This window comes from Salvia hispanica, chromosome 5, assembly GCF_029641045.1.
Source record: "Salvia hispanica isolate PSC_SH4W2 chromosome 5, Shi_PSC_v1, whole genome shotgun sequence".
NCBI classification, from domain to species: domain Eukaryota; kingdom Viridiplantae; phylum Streptophyta; class Magnoliopsida; order Lamiales; family Lamiaceae; genus Salvia; species Salvia hispanica.
The window spans coordinates 32,056,460-32,078,063 of record NC_142696.1 but is presented as its reverse complement, the minus strand read 5'-3'; the positions used below and the strand labels follow the sequence as shown (position 1 = coordinate 32,078,063).

Here is a 21,604-nt window from a genome sequence, read left to right as displayed (position 1 = left end):
GGGGTATAATCATTGATGGATGATGATGCCAATATTTATAAAACTACATTATATGTGTGAATATGTAAAAGTAGTGGTGAAACCTGATTATATTATTTTTATGAAGCTATTATTAAAGTAGTGGTAATGTCAAGCTGAGCTACTATCTAATTCATTCATTTTCCTCTATGTAATCATCAATGTCTAAAGTCGTAGTTTTTGTACACACCAAGAATAAAGATGGGAACAGTGAAATGATCCTATTCACCACCTTCAACAATCAAAATGCAACCACTTTCATCAATAATTTATTTCAGTTATTTCAGAAATTGAAGAAGTAGAAGTAGAAGAAGACATTCACTCAAAAATAAATCTAAATCAAGTAATTAACACACATTATTACACATAGTAGGAATTCAGAAAAAAGCCCTGCTGCCATAGAACACCCTGCTGCAACTACTATCCTTTTTCTTCTTATCATTCTCATTCTCATCCTCATCCTTATCCAAATCCATAGGCAGCTTCATCTTAGCCAGAGACTCCGTAAACTGCTGCATGCTCCTCACATACATCTCCACTATCTGCTTCTGCATCACCTCCTCCTCCTTCTCCTCCTCGCTCTTCTTCTCCTCAATTGAATCCCCCGTGTTCCTATCGTCGCTCAGGCTCGTCATCCCCGAGCTCCCCTCCGATGAGTTCCCACCCATCTCATAATCCTCCGGCCCCGCCCCAAGGTGGAGGAACGACCCGTCCCACGGCCTCATAGGCGCCGCTCCATTCTTCGCAAAGTACTCCGTCACCATCTGCCGGTTCTGATCCGCCACGCTAATGTCCGGGAACTCCATCCTGCAGTAGTCCTCCGAGACGACAATGATGCTGCCATCGTCGTCCTTGTCATGAGAAGTTGTCGCGTAAGAGGAGGAAGTGTTGATAGTAGGAGTGGTGAGTGGAGTGTTAATGGTGTTTAAGAGAAGGGAGAGCTTGATGGTGCCGGCAGGGGAGTGGAAGAGGTCGGTCGAGGAAAGGTGGAAATCTTGAGTGAGGCTTTTGTTAACGGAGAGGGAGGAGATTGGGACTAATGCGAAGCCGAGGAGTTGATCGTCCATCAAGTGCTTTGCCCTGCTCAGCATCCAGATTTCGCATTTGAGGACGGAGTCTGGCTGGGTGATGGTGATGGAGAGGTTGTCGTTGAAGTCGGGGTTCCTCCCCCCGCCCCTGATGATAGGGGTGGAGACTGTGTGGTCCGGGTTGTAGGTGAGGGAGAATTTCGCGTACACGTCCTGCTTCTCGTAGATGCATATGTTGTGGATGTTCCTCGCGTGGTGCACATGGATTTCGAGAATTGGATTGTTGGATTCGGGGCTGTAAATGAATCCACCACCGCCTTCACCTTTGTTTAAGGACTCCATGTTCCAAAACTAAACAAGAAAGAATTCATGTATTCATATCAATATAAGAGCATGGCTTGGAAGGGAAACAACAAGGAGAGAAAGTGGGAAGTGTGGAGTAGGTGAGAATGATGAAGTGAGATGGAGAAAAGGTTTGGTAGGAGATGGTGATATTGCTTTGCTTGACAATGCAGCTTATTTTTTCCAATCCACTAAGGGCAATGGAGCCCCCCATTTTGTTCATTATTCATTACCACCTTTTTAATTCTCTCTGCCTCTCCAAATCTTCAAAGACTCTTTCTTCCCACATCATCCCACTACAACATGCGCCACACCTTCATGCTTGTCTACAAACATACCTTTTCATCATTGGTTTAAGCACAAAATCATAACGGCAAATATCTTCATCAAAAACATGATACTCCCCATCAGAGACTTGAGGATCTAATATATCCATTTCCTGGAAGCTTGAGGATACTCTTTTGATTTTTGCAGATCATCGAACACCCTTCCACACGAGATACATTCAGTATCAAGACATAAGGACGGATCCAGGAAGACAACCTGAGATATCGGCTCTTGTTCTGTTAAGAATCTTGGAACCGATCTACAACTAGAATCAATAACGATTAAAGAATATTGACAGCGAGTATTACGTGGTTCCTCCAAGACAACCTACGTCCACAGGGGAAGAATAAAACCTTTATTCAACCAATTCTTACACATACGATACACAACTACAATCACTCAAAGCAATGGCTCAAGAACTCAAAAAGATCACAAGCGCTCTAACTCTCATAGCAGTAACTTTGATCTGAAGATTTCCTTGTGAGTGTGTGTTGAAGAACCATTACTGATAGATTTGGTATGTATAGTAGTAGTAGTATGAATTAATTAGTAATGCCACTTTCGTTAAATTTCTTCAGGTTTGTGGTAAAGAAATGGCTAAAGTAATTTAAGATAATAAAAAAATGAATACAATTAAAGTTCGTTGAGATGGATAATGGTAGCCTGTTTTGGGTCTTGCAATGGATATATAGAAAAATGCTCTCAAGGCTCGAATGTGTACAAAAACAAAACCATAATAGTTACACTAATATACAATTGTAAGAGAATAATATTGAGATTATAATGTCAAATGGACAAATTAGTACCAAGAAATATTTGTGTCTGTTCTTCGAGAGCCCAAGATACTATATATCTATAGCCCATAAAACATCATAATCTCAGGCCCAATAGACTTAAGTTGCAAACAAAGTAATTGACTATGTTTATTTAATGTTAAACATACTGCACAAATATGTTTGTAGGTGGATAATTGGAATTCAAATTGTGGGCTTATGCCCACATGCATTACATTTTGAGATACATGTTCACCTTCGCACGATTAAGTTTTCATAACTTGGTAAATTAAAAATACAATTAAGTAATTTTCCTGTATTACTTATAAGAATAGTCAATTTATAATTAAATGATATATAAATTAAATTTTATAATAAGAATAGCCAAATTAAAAATTATATGAGAGTTAATGTTTTAAAAATTATATGAGAGTTAATGTTTTGTTTTTTTACTATCTATTACTACGAATGAAACAATTAATTTGTACATATAGTTTGTAATTCTAATAATCATAGTATGAAATATAAGAAAAATTAAAAATATTTTTCTTACAATAACAATTAATATAGTATAATTTATAAGTAGCATGAGCTAAACATTTATTAGTATTAAAGTTCTTTTCTCTTTAATACTCATTTCATCTTTATATATCTTGATTTATTTTTATGCCAACAAAATTATATATATGTTCCAAAGAAACATACTAATTGAAATGTATATAGAAAATATCTTTGATCAAAGTATTATCTAGAAAGAAAAACATGAAAATATAAAGATCTTTATACATTTATGAAATAAGTGGAAATATAAGGGAGTTTAATTAGAAAATATAATTGAAATTTATGAAAGAAGGAAAGATTGATGGAGAAACACAAAAAAGTCAAATCCTGCATCAACTAAAAGTAGCGAGCGTGACTGTGATTCTGATGGAAGAGTTAATGATTTTGTGAAAAACTACAAAAGTAAATCTATGAACCCTACATTATCACACATTAGTGAAACACACGAAAATAGGCATTACTCACCACTCCCACCCGAAAATACCATCTCTACAATAATTTCCACTATTTGCCCCTTCAATATTCCCTCTTGTTATTGAAAGTGAAGAATTAAAATCCATTTTTCATTGATAATATTTTAATTATAATTTTTTTTTCATTTTTTTTATTTTATTAATTTTATATTAAATTTTATATCCATACTATTGTCTGTATTAACTTGTTCCAATAATGTTGTTTGAAATTACAACTTGATCTTATTAGTTATGTTTAATCTCTCACTCAATGCTTGAGTTTATTTTGAAACGTGATCAATTTTTGCAATTGTGAAACGTTTTTAGCAACAATATAAACATTTTTAGTTGTTTTTTTCCTTGACACTCTCTACAAACCCACAATTGCAATTCGCAGCATCACAACACAACATGCATAATACCTACAGCATCACATATTTAACTTTTGCAATTGGCAGCATTAGACTCCAATGAAATAAAATGACCACAATATCAAATGCTTGGATTTACGAGACTGAGTAGATGACTTCAACTGCAAATATTTAATCTTAAAAATTCTTCATACAAAGTTTTTATTTAGTACAGTAACGAAATAGTCAAATACTACTATTTGGTTTTATTTAGTACAGTAACGAAATAGTCAAATATTTGGTTTATATCTGTCCTTGAAATTTGACTGACTTGGCGTTAAGGTTCGGCTAAATAAAAAACTTTTTGACTACTCTCTCTCCAAAACAGCAATTTTTTTTTGTGATTTGACGCAATCGAATTGTATTGGGGAAAATTTCGGTAGAGGCACTGAATCAAAAATCAAGTATGGTAGTATAATAAGTAATTATATAAAAAAAATGGAGTATCAGTACAATTCAATATGATTTCAACCTAATATTATCTGTGGACACAAACAGTGTGTTAACATTTTAATTGCTGGTACTTTATCATTTATAGACAATTTTAACTATCTAGATCATAGCTGGGAATTTGTACGATATTTATACTTTGTATTTGATTATATCACTGTAATGAATAATGCATCCATTAATTAACCCGGACAAATAGGATAGATGTTATGTTAAATAGTACTAGTATTTTCTCGTTCTAACTAAGTTGAGTCGTATTTTTATTTGATTATCCCAATTAAGTTAAGCCAATTTCCTTTTTAGGAAAAAATAAAATATCTAATAAATTGTATTTTATTTCTATCATTTATATTACACTTTCTTTATTTTTTTATTTTATTCATTTCTCATACTATTTTTCAATATAATTTTTTAATTTCCTAGACTAAAAATTCTAACTCAATTTAATTAGAATTGAGGAAGTATTTAAAAGAAAAAAAAAAGTAATAGTATTGGAGTATTGAGAAATGAGATACTCCATCCGTCCCACGTAATTTTACTCAGTATTTCATTTTAGTCTGTCCCACATAATTTTACTCATTTTACTTTTATCATTTTTGGCAGTGGACTCCATATTCTACTAACATGATCCTACTTATATTTTATTATAAAACCAATAATTTAAAAGTATGACCCACGTCTCATCAATTTTTTCAACTTAATTTTTATTATATTTGTTAAAACTCATGTCAAGTCAAACCATGTAAAATTACGTGGGACGGAGGGAGTAAGTGAGAAAGCGAGATAGCGCGTGGAAAGTGGGAAGGGGAGGGGACAAAAACGTACGGCGGAGGAAATCGCGGGATATATAGAAGCGGTGGTTTTGGACAGAGGCAGAGAGGCGACAGAGACAGAGACCTAGATCAGATGACGGTGGGCTCGAGACATCTCGATTTTCTCTTACAACATTAAATAATCTAGACTCTACATCAGTAGCCTCATGCACTAGATCTCCGCTGTAACCCACTTTTCACTCCACCCCACGCCACTCCTCTCTTTCTGCCCCCTACTTCCATTTTTGGATACCATTTCTTCTTCTTTTCTTCTTTTCTTCTTTTTTTTAAATTCAAATATTAATTTTACTTTATTCTCTCTTGAAGTTAACTCTTCAAGCGTTTTATAATATTCGACATAATATACGTCTAATTACTAATTAACAGAAGTATGAACTTCAATATATGGATTAGTACATTGACTGTAGTATATATCATTATTTTTAATTAATTTAAGATCTTTTCATATACAAATGGCACTCATCTTTATTAAAAATATACAGATGAGATATAATCATCATCAAATTGATACGGGATAAGAATAAAAATTTTCAATATACCCTTATACGTGTAAATTAAAGTGCAAATTGGACTTCAACACACGCATACAAAGAGATCCACATTAATTTTAATCTGCTCTAACTTTAATCTGCTCTAATACGTAGAAATAAATCAATCGCATTCTTTAAAAAAACCTTCGCAGAATGAGAGATTTTTCTAATATGAGTATATTGAATCATCATTAAATCAATTTGGAATGAAGATTTTTAATACTATAGGTTGTCATAGTATTGAATGCAGAGCGATATTTGTGTATGAAAATTGAAAATCATGTCTCTTTGAATGTGAAGATCACAACACCAGTTATTAAATTGGGTTGAATTTTATTATGTAATCTAACCTACTGCTGTATGCTATACTATAGAAGGTAGAAGTGAAGGTAGGTAGAAGGCTATTTTATGCATATGTCCCCTATTATCTATGCAAAAAGACTGCGTATTGGCACCAATTATTGATATGTAAGCGTTATTTAAGATTGATTATGCTATACTTAATTAGTCAATAATTGACTACTAACTTCTCTAACGTCCCTACTACACTTTCAAGCTCATATAGCACGAGCCTATTACGTGTATCTGATTTCCTAAAACTAATGTTTAACTTTTTAAATTCCGATCTTGTTATCCACCGCGGCTTGCAATGTGAATTGTGAAATGACCTACTAACAAATCCTATTCCATTGGCTTTGCATCATTGAAAAAAAAACTCGTAGTGTAGGAGTATAACTTACAAATTTGTAAGACATGATTGATAACCACAAATTATATGTGCAGGGGCTTCTAATATTTTCAAATTCATATCTAAGTGTAAGGAGTAATTCACACTACCTCCACCATTTGTCTAGTTTCATTTTGAACTTGTTATTTTCTAATTTTATACTCCCTCCGTTCTTCTGTAGTCGAGGCATTTTTTTTTGTTACGAGATTTTAAAAAAACTGTTTTAAATAAATTAAGTAAGAGGATAATAAAGTAAAAAGAAAAAAGGTAGAGAGAAAAGAATGAATAAAGTAAGAGAAAATAAAGTATTTTTTTCTAAAAAAGTAGGTGACTCAGCTATAGTGGGACAACCTAAAATGGAATACGACTCGGCTACAAGGGGACGAAGGAAGTAAATCTTTAGTATATTCCCTCCGTTCCAAAAAAAATGACTTACTTTCCTTTTAGTTTGTCACAGTCAAAATGACGCATTACTAAAAATAAAAATATTTTTATCTCTATTTTATTCTCTCTCAACTCTTAATTTATTCTTTTCACTCAACACTCAAAATTAAATTGCTAAAATCTAGTGCTGCTCAAGGAGAGGCATGAAACTATTTCTTAAATTAACAAATAATCGAATAAATTTGATTCATTTTTTTTATTTATAAAAAGGTTTTTTTTAAGAAAAATAGAAATGAATGAAGACAAGAGTGAAGGTCACACGGCGTAATTGCGCGTGGGCAAAGGATAGAGTGTATAGGTCTTTGCATAGGAGATGAGAATAGGCCTTCACAAAAGTCATTTCCTTTCACAGACCGCCGCTTTCCTTTTTCTCCTCCTTATTTTACCATTATTTTATACGCTTTTTATTTCATTAGATTATTTTATTTAAAAAAAAAAAAAAAACAATCAAAGTATTTTTCGGTGACGTGCGATGACAGGGTCTATGATATTTCAAGTGACAACTGTATATCGTGACCGACCAATCAAATGTTTTTGTCCTTAAAAACACCTTTTCCATTTTCCTTTGATTTGCCCACTATATATGGACAACTTTTTCACAAGATTATGTATACCGTGGAATGATTTTCACAGTCATCAAATGTTCACCATTTGATATTAGTGAGAGGCAGTCTGCAACATTATTTCTTTTGGTATTTTATTTATGTTACAAATAAAAACGGATAATTAGGTAAAAGAAATTTGAAATAATGAATATATTCTCCGGTGGTGTGTGTTTCCCACAATTATAATTGTGTGAATATTTTTTTTTTATATGTTTCTTTTTGCTTCTATGATTGACTATATACCCCAATATTCGGACTAATGAGACTTTATTTGAAACAATTTAGAACATTTTGAAATTCAAAAAATGGTGAAACGGTGATTCTATTTATAACTCCTAATTTGTTCATTAAGCTTTTTATCTAGAATAATAATTATAAATTAATAATTTCATCATATAAACTACAAGTTTCAAAAAATAAAAATAATATAGTTCGTGATATTATACAGGGGCGGAGCTAGGATTTCATTTGAGGAGGGGCAAAAGTATATTATGTAGAAAAAATTTATGCATTTGAGATGGGTATTTAGATTTTAGAGTATCTTGTTAATATAATTGAGAATTTATATGTAAAAATACAACAATGTTGAAGGCATCAGGAGGGGCATTTGACCCTGCTGATATTATATGTCAAGTTTAAAGTATGTGAAAAAAAAACAAAATTTTAAAATATTTCGTGATATTAGGTGTAAGTAACTAATATTCTTCCACATTCTAATTAATACTACATGCACACACAATATTTTAAAACCTAAGCAGAATTTAAGTATGGCAAGTATTTATAGATGAAAGGAGTAATTCTTAGTGTTTTATGAATATTACTGTATTTATCATTCAATAGTTACCAAGTAATGTGCATATTGAAATACATAAATTGATAGAAAAAAACAGTATACGTGAGAGATTATTTATTACTACTAGCATATTGAATTTGTTGCAAATCATTTGAGTTGGCCTGTGGTCCGTATCATATGTTTAAGAAAAAAGTAGTAGTACTACTACTACTATATAAATCATGTGCACACACTCATATTCCACTTGTGTAAAATATAATACTACTACTATAATACTCATTGCATGCGAAAAATATTCAGAGTCGCTATCAAATTAAAACGATGTGTTTTAGTGTTAATTTATTTAAATCAGTATCGTTTCGTGTATAAAACTGCAGAAAACATTACAATTATTATAATGACGTGCTGCTTTTTAAATTGAAGGATGTGAATGTAATGGCAGAGTTGTGAAGAATATAGTAGAACTTGAGAACCAATCAATTTGTTAATTCATTTATATTCATTTTTAATATTAATAAGTTTTTCAGCAACTTCGACGGTAGATTGTGCAATAAGTTCTCTGGCAACGGAATAAGCAGACGCTCAAGTCCCTCGACCACCGCGTTTACCGGCTACATCTCTTTCGATGTGCCGAATTGGTCTGTTTCGATTGACATCTATATATTTAGGACAAAATTTTCTGGACCAAATTTGTAAAGTTGTAAAATAATCATCTAATTAAGTCAAAAAGAATCGATCGTTAGTTTTGTGACGGCACTGTCCAAAAAAATTGACCATTTCTGGACCATTTTGATTTATTCAGGAGTCAAAATAAAAAATCAAATATACTCGACTAAATTCATAAAATGGTCTTTACCATGTCATCAATATTAATGGTTTTACCTTAAATTGGACTTTACCATGTCATCTATATTAATGATTTTACCTTAAAATACCAACTTCCAATTTGAAAAAAATTAGTAATTAAACATAATCTACTTATCCTCGTTTAGTTTATATTATTATTATAGCTACAATTATAATATAATTTTAAAATTCCACACCCATTCCTGATCCTAACAAAATATTGCAAGTAATAACTTGTACCCATACTCATATCATTAATTTATCTACCTCTAATAAATATTTTTGTACATACTCATCTCATTCACTACTGATTACCATCCTAAAGTTTGACCACGCCTTGGTTTAAAATAAATGATATGGGCTGAGACTGAGTTTCCTCAATTAAGCAATATTGTATGTTAAAGTCTTTACCGAATCAAATTCGATGTGAACAAAATTCCAATTCAAACATTTTATGCAGATGTTCATTAAATATTTAAGTCGATACACCTAATCAAATTCAATATGAACAAAAGTCCAATTCAATCACCATATATAACATAGATAGATGTTCAATTATTTAAGGCTACCTTTTTATTCCATCCCCGGAAGATGCGAGTACTATTTTGGAATGGTCCCTTTTTTTTTACGTGACACCACAAATCTCCTCCGTTGTTTGTGGACGTATCTTATTTTGGATGAATCTTAGAAAATGGTAAAACACAATTTCAATTTTAATTTTTGATCCATTTCAAAAATATCTACGCAAATTCGTCTTTTTGTATGAATTTGGACCTAAGATTTAATCAATATCATATGATGTCGAAACTCCAAATTGATTTAACTACTTCCTCCGGTCTCTGAAAATTTGTCACTTATTTTCAATTTCGTCCGTTTCCAAAAAAGTTTTACCTTTCACTTTTACCATTTTGGGTAGTGGACCCCACATTCCACTAATTCATTTTCACTCACATTTTATTATAAAACTAATATATAAAAATAGGACTCACATGTCACTAACTTTTTCAACTCACTTTCTATTATATTTCTTAAAACTTTTTCAACTCACTTTCTATTATATTTCTTAAAACTCGTGTCGAGTCAAATTGTATTTCTTAAAACCCGTGTCGAGTCAAATTGTGACAAATTATGGGAACGGAGGGAGTACTTCTAAAACACCTTGCTTGGTTGTGTTTCCGTGTTGTTATTTTGTCTCAATTTATTTAGAATTTTATCAAGCAATTTTGATTTTCAACATAAGATAGATGTCTAAATCTGTAGTTGATCAAATGTTTTGAGTATAAGTTATAACTTATAGATATAATTTAAGTTGATTCCAATGTCATATGATAATTATATACTATACTCTTGCTAAATCAAATGCAACGAACTTAACCTCGAAAAATTTACCCTTTAAAGATAAGAATAGTAAATCGAATGCAACGAATTTAACCTAGAAAAAAAGTTACCTTTTGGCCGTCAGGGATAAGAATAGTTTTTTGACACCTTTATGAATGCATCTACTTATATCAATATGAATACTCTAATGAAGTAAAACCAAGTGTAAAATGAAGGAGAAGGGTAACATGGCCAGATTCGAGGATGTATGGGGAACCGACACCTGTGCTTCCATAAATTTACCCTTTAGGACATTACTTATGCCATCACATGTCATATTCCATAAGGTCTTTATTTGAGTAGTACGTGTTCCAAAAATAAATCATTGAGTATTTTTTTTAAAAATGAATAATATCATGTTAATGTAGAGTTTGGGTGCACATAGACGAACCCTAATAGTGCTATCTGATCTGAAGTTTGGTAGACCTGTGTGCAGTGGCGGAGCCAGAATTTTAATGGTGGGGGGCCCAAATTACTATTAAAATTTGTTGAGTGTGTCCAGTGCTAACGACACGAAAACAACTCGAACGTGAACAATATAATAAGTCGCGTGTGAGAAATGGATGATAAGAAAACTAATTAGTGAATAGATTTTTTCGAACATAGCACATATTTTACTAATTGTATTTTATGATATGTTTTCATCGTATTTACTAGATCAAAGAGTTATTATCTACTATTATAAATTATTTTATAACAAAGGACATCACATTATAATTTATTTTATTAATATCATATATTCCCTCAGTCCCAAGATAAGCGAAACACTTCTTTTGGGCATGAGATTTAAGGAATTGATATTAAATAAGTTAAAGTGGAGAGAGTTAAGTATGAAAGAGAGAAAAGTAGATGAGTAAAGAGTGAATAAAATATGTGAATAATAAAGTAAGAGAGATGATTTTTTGCTAAAAATGAAAATGACTCACTTGTAGTGGGGCATCCCAAACAGGAATACGACTTGTTTATCTTGGGACGAAGGGAGCAATATTTTTACAATATTTATGAAATCAAAGAAATAGTTTATATTATTAAATTACAAAAATCATTTATTTTAAAATTATAAATTAAAATAATTTATACAAAATTACAAATATATAAATCTAACAAAACATACTCAAATGAACACAAATAGATTCCTAAATATCAAAATATTCATGTAGGGTTTCGAGAACTAGGTACCTCACCACCAAGAATCCAATAATGACACCAATGTGCTAGTTCTTCATGTTTGTAATTGTAATTACATGTATAATATATAGTAAATATCCAAATGGGTGAGGGGCCCAGGGCCCCCCCGGCCCCATTGTGCCTCCGCCCCTGCCTCTGTGGTTCTCTGTATGATGATTTGGGACGTGTGTAGTCTTAGTTTGTGGGGATGATAGTTGAGGTTCAAACCATCCAACACATTTTTAAGGAGTGTCCTAAAAATAAAATAAAGTAAGAGCTATGTCCAATGTAGACAATATCACACTAATGAGTAATATGGAGTTCGATTGTGCATTGACGAACCATAATAAATTACTACAAATTACATTCGACCTTTCTATTTTTTGGCAAATTAGTCTTTATTCTTTATTGATTTTTCAACCATTTAAAATAATGATTTAGATCCGTGTTCCATATTTTTGTTAAATATTGATCGAGTGTTTTGTAATGTACTCTCATGTTGTTATTAAATTATTAGATATTCAATGGATAGAAATATTTGATTTAGGAGTTGACACAATAGAATTAGGACTTTCTAATCGATCGAATATTTGAGGTTAGTCGACAAATTGATGTACTATAATTGATCAATTAAATACGAGGATAACATGTTCTTGGATGATAGCACATGGTACGTGTCGAATGTTTGTTGGTCCGTTTTATCTATTTCAAATTAGTTTCTATATGGAGTATTTTATAAAAACACAACAAAATCATCATTATATTTCGCTTTAATAGGCCATGATATTTTGTACATGGAGAAGTTATATTATTTGTACATATCAATATTTTGTGGACATATAAACGTCAATACACAATTACACATGCAACTAAAAGTTTAAACTACAAAGTTAGAAAATGAACATGACAAGTAATTATCTATGTTGTATATCGAAAATCACATATTAATATAGTGAATTTAATTAATTTCAATAAGGGCTTTAAAATATAAACGCATAATGAGAATGAATTTGCGTTCGTGGAGGACATTGAAATACTTAAGTTTTTGCAATCCACGATAGATCCTTAATTAACATACATATATATATATATAGAAACTTTTATAACACTTTCCCAAGAAATGATTAGTTGGCCCTTAATTAGATTTTAAAATGATGGAGGCTGCAGAGAATGTCACTTAATTCAGTGCCCCTAGAATATGTAAAACTATTAGTGTCAGAACCATGTTACATCTATTATGATTATCTTAGTGGGAGCTACAAAATATTAATGTAGTAGTACTAATTGTAAGGATACATAGTCATGAAAAATTAGGGAATAAGCCTACACATAGGCTATAATAATAGATTTAATATATTCTTTCCGAGTAGGACAGGAACAGTTGGACAGATGATTAAGATAATATGAGTATGGCAATAATCATAGATTTAATCTACCCTTTCTTAGGAGTATTTAATCAATTTTGGCATTTTGCCGGAACAATAGCTTGTTTACTTTAGAGTTATTCACAATAAATTTTGCATTAATGTTACCTTTAGAATAAATAAATTGAAGTAATTTGACGCATATTTTTTTATAAAAACATTACATTAGTATTATTTCTATACAATAAACATTACATTAGTGTTATAGTGATATATATTTCAAATAATTTTTTTTTATAAAAGTTGAAGTAAAACATATTTTCTACAATACAATAAATATTACATTGGTGTTATATAGTACTTTAAATTTAAGTATTGAGGTTTATTATGTTAATCTTATTCAATGCTGAAGCCGGATGATTTCAAAATTTTGAGTCATTAGAGAACTTATGTTTCAAACCATCAAACAAAAAATCCTGGATCCGCTACTGATACGTACTTTCTTGGTTCCATAAAAATATGAGAATATAATATGACACAAGAATTAAGACAAAATTGGTAAAGTAAGAATGATGAGGAGAAGAGTAGTTAAAGTAGTGTTAGTGGATATTAAAACCGCATTATTACTAGTGTTTTAATAATAGTATAAATTTGAAATAATTTGATGTGTATGGATAATAAATTGGGATAACTTTCCATAATTGGAAATGCCCATATTTTTAGGGACGAACGAAAATGGCACCCCTATGTATGGACGTGCGAACGTTGGAGGTACATATGTTTCAAAAAATGCAACAAACCCCTCTACGTATGGGTATAATATCATTTGGAGTCTTTTTTCACTTTTTTGGGTCTGTCATGCCCTTTTGGCCCTCATTTTTTTTCCAAAATGTCATCCATGGCATTTAAGTCCTTCTATGCATTCATCATTTATTTTAGTATATAAAAGTTGGTAAAATTGATGAATCAATATAATTATCAATCCTAATTATCATATCATACAATATTAAATAATTAACGGTTTTATTTAAAAAAATTTATTTACAAAAACTTATTTAACTAAAATAAAAAATAAACCATTCCTATGATAATTATTTATAAGTATTTTAATTTATCAATCTAATCAAATATAAAATATTTATGAATTAAATGAAAATATAAAATAAACATATTATATAGTAATGAAAATGAGAAAGACTAAAATACCTAGGAATGACATTTAGGTTAAGAGTAGGGAGAAAATGGCATAAAAGACTCAAAATAGTGAAAAGGGACCTAAAATGATATTATACCCGTACGTAGAGGCTAACAGTGCATTTTTTTAAACATGGGTACCTCTAGCGTTCGACTTGTCATACATAAAGGTCAATTTTGTAGTCCACTCTTTAAAAAAATACTCTCTCCGTCCCAATTTAAGAGTCACATTTTGCCATTTAAGTCCGTCCCAGTTTTAGAGTTACATTTAGAATCTACCATATTTGGATATAAAATTTAACCTCATTATTCATCAAATTTACACTAAAATGCCATTACTTTCATAAAAATAAAACAAAACAAAATTCTAAACATACAAAAAGTCAAAAGGGTCTCACTTTCCACCACATCACTTCAATTATTATACACTCCAACAACCACTACCTCACTTCATTTATTATACACTCCACTAATTTTTTAAAACCCGTGCCATAACTAAATCTTAGTCTTAAACTAGGACGAAGGGAGTAAGTGCTAGTTGTGAACTTCTAATAAAATAATTAGTGCATACTTAAACATAGAGTATACAGTAATCTCAGTCTTATTTGAATGAGTGAACTACATAAATGGTACTTGATTTTTCACTTTCGCACGCAAATGGTACCTGATCTTTATTTTATATCGTTTTTGGTATCCAGTGACAAAAATAACCATAGGTATCAAATTTGTGATTTTTTTTGTTATGGAGGATATTTTTGTAAATTTCCATTATACCAAACATGTGATTATTTTTTTCTTCATTTTTTATTTCATTTTCTTCTTTAGTTTCTCCTTCTTTCTTTCTTCTTCATTTTTTTCTTTCTTTTTAGTATTTTATCTTCCTTTCTTCTTTCTTTTTAGTATTTTATCTTCATTTCTTCTTTCTTTTTTCCTTAATTTATGTTTCCTCTTTTTTCTTCTTTCACTTTAGCGTTTTATATATACATCTAATTGCATTCATAATATAAATCAAGAAAAAAAAACACCTAATTAAATTAATTATTTAAAATATTTAAATCAATAAAATATTTTGTATTCAATTATTTTATACTAATTTAAGGGTTGAAACACCTAACTAAAAAGATTCAACTCTTAATATCATTATGAATACAATTAACAATTTTAAATTTTTGTTAAGACTATATTGATTAGTTATTAATTTAATGTAAAATAATAATAATAATAGTTATTATTATTATTATTATTATATAATATTGTGTGATTCATAATTTAAATAATTATATTATTTTTATTTATTAACTACACCTAGTTTTTTGTATTATAACAATAATATTTACAATAATTAAATATAATTATAACTATAATTATAATTAAGTATATTTGAATGATATTAAAAAATAAATTAATTATTGATTTATAACATCAAAATAATAATATTAATATTGATTAATGATAATAGTATAAAGAGTGAGAAGAATGAGAGAAAAAATTATAATATCACTTTTGGTACTTAGTTTTGTATGTCCAAAATAATCTCAATAACACAAATGGAAATATGTATTTGTTTAGAGGGCATTTTGGGGTGAAAATTGCAGCAGTTACCAAAAATATGATTTATAGATACCAAATACGATATAAAATAAAGATCAGGTACCATTTATGTGCGAAAGTGAAAGATCAAGTACCATTTACGTAGTTCACTCTATTTGAATTCCCTAATTCCAGCAAGGAATGAGATCCCCTGCTGTGCAAAATGCCACAGCAGGGGATGCTGTGGTGATCTACACCATTGATTAATCTCACGCACTTGTATTACTACCTTTGTCCCTGAAAATTTGATACAGTTTACTATTTCAGTCCGTCTCTGAAAATTTGATACACTTCACTTTTATCATTTTTGGTAGTGAACCTCATATTCCACTAACGCATTCCTACTCACATTTTATTATTAAACTAATACTTTAAAAGTAGGACTCACATCCCATCAATTTTTTCAACTCACTCTCCATTATATTTTTTAAAATCTGTGTCGGGTCAAAATGTAGCAAATTTTAAGAGACGGAGGAAGTATTATTTTTCAAGAATGAATGGTTTGATATGGCACAGCATCCCTGCGATCTCAACCCTTCTAGCAAACGTGTTTCTGATATAATGTAAAATGTTGTATTCATTTGATTAATTGGAAGATAAGAGTCAACTGATGGCAGAGAAAGGGGGCCAGTGGGCGGTGGTACTACACCACCGGATTTAACGTCTGATGTGATGCCAATTTCTTCTCCTATATATTAATTCTATTAATAATTCTCCACTGCCACAATTTTCTTATTCTTTTTTGCCTATCTTGCCTATTTTCTCCCATAAAATTTCTCTCTCCCATTTTCAACGCTGCATTTTCTTTTCATATATTGATGAGATTTTACGGATTCAACTGTGCATTTACTGTTTGCTTTGATTTGGGAATATTTTGTTGGGTGCACATACAATAATAACCCAACAATTTCCTCAATAAAATTTTAAATATTTAACAAATATTGGAGATTATATATGACGACGGAAAATCAGATTTCATCACTACAAACTTATACTAGTACTCATTTTAAGACTATGAAATTTGATTGAAATCCATAAGATTTTCACCTTAATATCAATAATCAATTAATGATAAGATTCATAAAACTTTGTATAAGGATTTCGGTTATACTACTCTCGTCCCCCAAATATTAACCCACTTTGATCCAGCATGGGTTTTAAGAAATGTAATAGAAAGTGAATTGAAAAAGTTGATGGGATGTGGATCCTACTTTTAAAGTAATAAAATGTGAGTAGAAATGAGGCAGTGGAATATGAGGTCCACTATAAAAAATAGTAAAAAGTGAAGCGTGTCAAACTATCAAGGACGGACCGAAATGGAAACTGTGTCAAACTTTCAGGAATGAAGGTAGTATATTATTATCAGCAAAATTTGATCTAATCTGTTATTAAATTTAAATTAAAAATCCAAGGAATTAAGATGAAGCATCGAACCTCTTATATTTTGCAATTAATGTCTATGAGGGTTTGACGGTGCACACCCGAACTTTTCCATTAGTTCGTTCTTGGAACACTTTCCAAAATGCCTAATATTAATGGAGTAAGGATTACACTTATATATTGATTGCACATTTTATAATTCTCTGATGCGGGATTATTTAAACCCTAGTATTCAGGCCCTCAATCCAAGACCTCAAGACCAAGGTCAAGATCACGCAGGTCCGCCGAACCTTCGTTCTTATACCACTGTTATGGTTCAACGATGTACACTCCAACTCCCCATTAGTATGATATTGTTTGCTTTTAGACAAAAATATCACGATTTTATTTTTGGAACACTCTTAAAAAAAATCATTCTGAATTACTCCTATATATTGACAACACATTTTCTAATTCTCTCTTATTTTTGGGACACTCTTAAAAAACATCATTCTGACATAAGGGTTACGCTATCCTTCTCTAAACTTTTTAGCGAGCAATTTTAGAATTTCTATTATTCGAGGCATTATTCAAGAACTGCGAATGCTGTTATAGTAAAAACTACTCCTAAAGTGATGTTACAGTTATATACTACTATAATGTTTATTAATTAGTAAAATGATAATTAAGGGAATATGAGTATACAATGAAATCTGAATAAATAAGTTAGGAATGCGAGTTATGTTAGTGGTGTGCTTTCTCAACCCAGCCTTTTTTATATTCCGTGTGTTTGCAAGGGAGGATAGTTTGCTTTTAGCCTTTAAGACTTATTCTTTTGTGTTTTTCCCAATAGAAAAAGAAGAATGAGGATACAGAAATTTAAAATAAGTGTGGCATGTGACTTTTTAGGGCTTCCAAAATCATACAAAACCTACACAACAAAACACACACACATTACAGTATTACACAAACTCCTCTCTCTCTCTCTCTAAATACTTTAATGTGGAGTAGTGTTTATTCTCTCTCCAATAATCACTCACAAAACATAATCGGCAGATAGGCACCCCCCACCTCTCATTCTTTCACTTTCTGTGAGTAGAGAAAAAAGCATCCAAAATGTTGATCTTGATCTTGATCAAGGTTCTCTTTCTGCAACAATAACTCCTCAACAACTGTGTTTGTGTGTGGGGGTCTCCCTTCTCTCTTGCTAAATTGTGCTATTTTTGCGTAGCTCCCAAATTCTCTCTCTTCTGGGTCTGCCATTAGCACTGGCATGGGAAGCTCACAAGTCCCTCTCTCAGAGAAACTTTATTCATCAAAAAAGCCAAAGCGACAGTAGCAGTAAGTAGCAGTCGCATATGGAGTAGAAGAAGCAAATACAAAAAGAGGAGAAACAAAGAGAAAAATCTTCCATCTGCTTCAAACAAAGAATATCAGAGACCCCACACCTCTTCCTCCTCTTCCTCTCCCTCTTCAAACAAGATTGGGATAAATAAAAATCCAATCTTTACCTTTCTTGATTGCCCAATTTTGTCCATCTGTATCAATTGTGGCTACCACTCGCCGTCTTCCTTCCGATTCCACCGGCGCCTTCGCTGAGTGGGTCGCCTCTTCCTCCGCCGCCGCCGCCGGCGATCTCTCCTTGGGCTTCAATGCCGCCCCCTCCGCCACCAACTCCGCCGCCGGAATGTGGCCCTCCTCCGCCGCCGCCCGCCACATCAACTGCGGCCTCCCCCCGGAATTCTTCTTCGTCGCGCCGGCCTCCTCATTCCACCACCACGCCGAGCCCGCCACCACCATCAACTTCGATCCCCACTCCCTCAACGTCGGCGTGATCCCCCTCCTCACCGCCTCCCCTTGCATCCCCGCCGCCGCCGAAGACGACGCCGCCATCAACGCCCCCCGCAGCCGCGGCATGCAGCTGTGGCAGCACCAGCAGCTGCAGCAGAAACCCTTGAACAACGCCGATCACGCCAATCTCCTCACCAACAGCGGCGGAGGAGGCGGCGCTTCCTCCTCCGCCGCAACAGCCACTTGCCAAGACTGCGGCAACCAAGCCAAGAAAGACTGCCCCCACCGCCGCTGCCGTACTTGCTGCAAGAGCCGCGGCTACGACTGCTCCACACACGTCAAGAGCACTTGGGTCCCCGCCGCCCGCCGCCGCGAGCGCCAGCTCATGGGCGGAAACGCCGCCGCCTCCTCACAGTCCACTTCCGGCACCAAGAAACCCCGCCTCGCCGGCGCCTCCCAGACCACTACCGCCTCCCACACTTCCACCTCCAACACCACCCCTCCACGAAGCTTCGACACCACCTCCAGCCATCTAGGTAAAACCTAACAATCATCTAAAAATTCAATCTTTTTCCTTCAAGAATCATCTAAAAATTCAATCTTTTTTGTTCAAGAAGTGTAAAAATCCAATCTTTATTGTTCAAGAAACGTAAAAATCCAATCTTTACATCTTACAACAATGAAAACCAAATGGGACTTATTCATTTGTGATTTTCTTGAATTATGTTGAATAGACGCGAGCTTAAAAGAGTCATTACCAGGGCAAGTGCGTGCGCCGGCGGTGTTCAAGTGCGTGAGAGTAACAGCTGTGGATGATGGTGAAGATGAGTTTGCATATCAAGCCGTGGTCAAAATAGGTGGTCACATTTTCAAAGGCTTCCTATACGATCAAGGGTTTGAAGGGAGGGAGAGCTTTCCCGATATATCCGAATTGCATTTAGGCGGCGTCGGAGGCAGTGGCAGTGGGAGGCCCGCCCTCGATCCGTCGGATATCTACGCTGCCTCCGGGGGAGGGTTGCTTGGTGGATCGGCTTATGGAAACCAAATAAATTGATTTCACTACAATTGGAGGAAAGGGTTCAATCTGAATTTATGATTTAGATAACACCCTCTATTTTTCTTGTTGTTGCTAATAGTATCTTTTCATGATCAATTCATCTTTTCTAGATTTTGGTAATTAAGTAACCCATCTTTTGTGTTCCAAGTTATGGTTTCAGCTCGAGGCTCTAGGCGTCCCTAATCAAGAAGAGTCTCATCATTTGCCCAAAAAAGATGACTTCCTTTTACTACTCCATCTCAGAGTAATTTCCTTAATACTGTCGATATATGTCATGTCCAAGTTTTGCACCTTTGAGTGTAAAATGAGAGTTTTAATGTGCACAAATAAGAGGTGGTTCCAACTTGGGGAATTTTCTTGACTTCAAATGTATGATATAATGTTATTTTGCTATGCTCTTAATTAATTGATTGATCATACATGTATAGGGTCTTATTTCCCATCTGATTATGATTTTCCAAAGAATCACGTGTGCTGATGAACATATTATATGCCTTAAAGCTAATTGATTGGTGATATTGGAAACCTCTTTAATTTTGTACAATCTAAATCTTTTCATTATCTTATGTGGCTCAATTAGAATATGATCATGGGGTAATAGTTTTTGGGGTGCTACATTAGTTGTTGAGCCATCGCTATCATCAGTAGAAATATGACTTGAATTGAATCCAACAAGTAAATGGAACTTACTTTCGGCTCTTGGTTCATCATTACGTTGTAATTAAACTTAGTGTGTGTTATTTTCTTTTAAAACATCATTCTTTGCATGGAATTATGTGAGGTTTGTACTTGGGAATGATTGCTGATCATTTAGCTTCTTGTCATTAGGGTTATTAATATTGTTATATATTTTTAGAAAATTCTTGTTTCAGAAATTGGATGCAGTTGTTTGGTAGTTTTTTGATAATAATTCATGGCAGATGGGACAAATTACTCCCATGTATTGATATTTTGCTTATTTGACATATGCAACTATAGAAGATTCTATGCAAGAATAATGCAGCAGTGCTTGCTCCTGTTATTTAATTAATGATATTAATGTTTCTATTTAATTTTCTTTTTTACTGCAATTTGACTTTCCGCCGTTTATATCATCATGTGCTCACCTTTTCCATATAATAAATTTATTTAAGGATTTGGTCTCTATAATGCGTGTGCCATTCCCATCCTGATTAAATATAAGTACCTACCTATTTTAATTGTATTCATATTTTTGGTTCTTGAATTTTTGTGTTAGTAAGTCTTATTTTGTGTCAATGTTTGCATCCTGTTTTGATATGGATCTCTTGTTTATGTGATTTAAGATTTCTTATTTATATTTCCTTTGTCTCTTGAATGCCAATTGATGTTTGAATGTGCCGATTTCTTGTTCGTGCTAATTTGTATGTAGCTTGGTCTATTATGGATATCTGATTTGAACATTGTCTAGCTAATGGGCAGCATGTTACTCTAAATAAGGACTGCATGTTTTAGCTTATTAAATTTGTGTTGGTTTTTTTGATGCTTTTCATTGAAATGGTTACATTAAGAAATTGATGTTGTATAGAATAACTTTTAACTTTTCGG

At 32.7% G+C, this 21,604-nt stretch overlaps 2 protein-coding genes across 3 annotated transcripts; one reads left to right on the top strand and one right to left on the bottom strand.

Moving 5' to 3' along the window:
- Window positions 1–265: 265 nt before the first annotated feature.
- On the bottom strand, window positions 266–1,549 carry LOC125187377 (Calcium-dependent lipid-binding (CaLB domain) family protein). Its single transcript, XM_048083961.2, has one exon. The coding sequence runs from the start codon at window positions 1,386–1,388 to the stop codon at window positions 396–398; it is 993 nt and encodes a 330-aa protein (XP_047939918.1). The 5' UTR covers window positions 1,389–1,549; the 3' UTR covers window positions 266–395.
- A 16,564-nt stretch (window positions 1,550–18,113) lies between these two features.
- Window positions 18,114–20,478, top strand: LRP1 (Lateral root primordium (LRP) protein-like protein). Of its 2 annotated transcripts, none has more exons than XM_089058158.1 (2): window positions 18,114–19,517; window positions 19,743–20,478. In XM_089058158.1, exons 1-2 carry the CDS (start codon window positions 18,878–18,880, stop codon window positions 20,033–20,035), a joined length of 933 nt encoding a protein of 310 aa, XP_088914284.1. In that variant the 5' UTR covers window positions 18,114–18,877; the 3' UTR covers window positions 20,036–20,478. The 2 variants fall into 2 exon arrangements, with proteins under 2 accessions (XP_088914284.1, XP_047939364.2); XM_048083407.2 differs by having other exon boundaries at window positions 18,117–19,517; window positions 19,716–20,397.
- The last annotated feature ends 1,126 nt before the right edge of the window (window positions 20,479–21,604 follow it).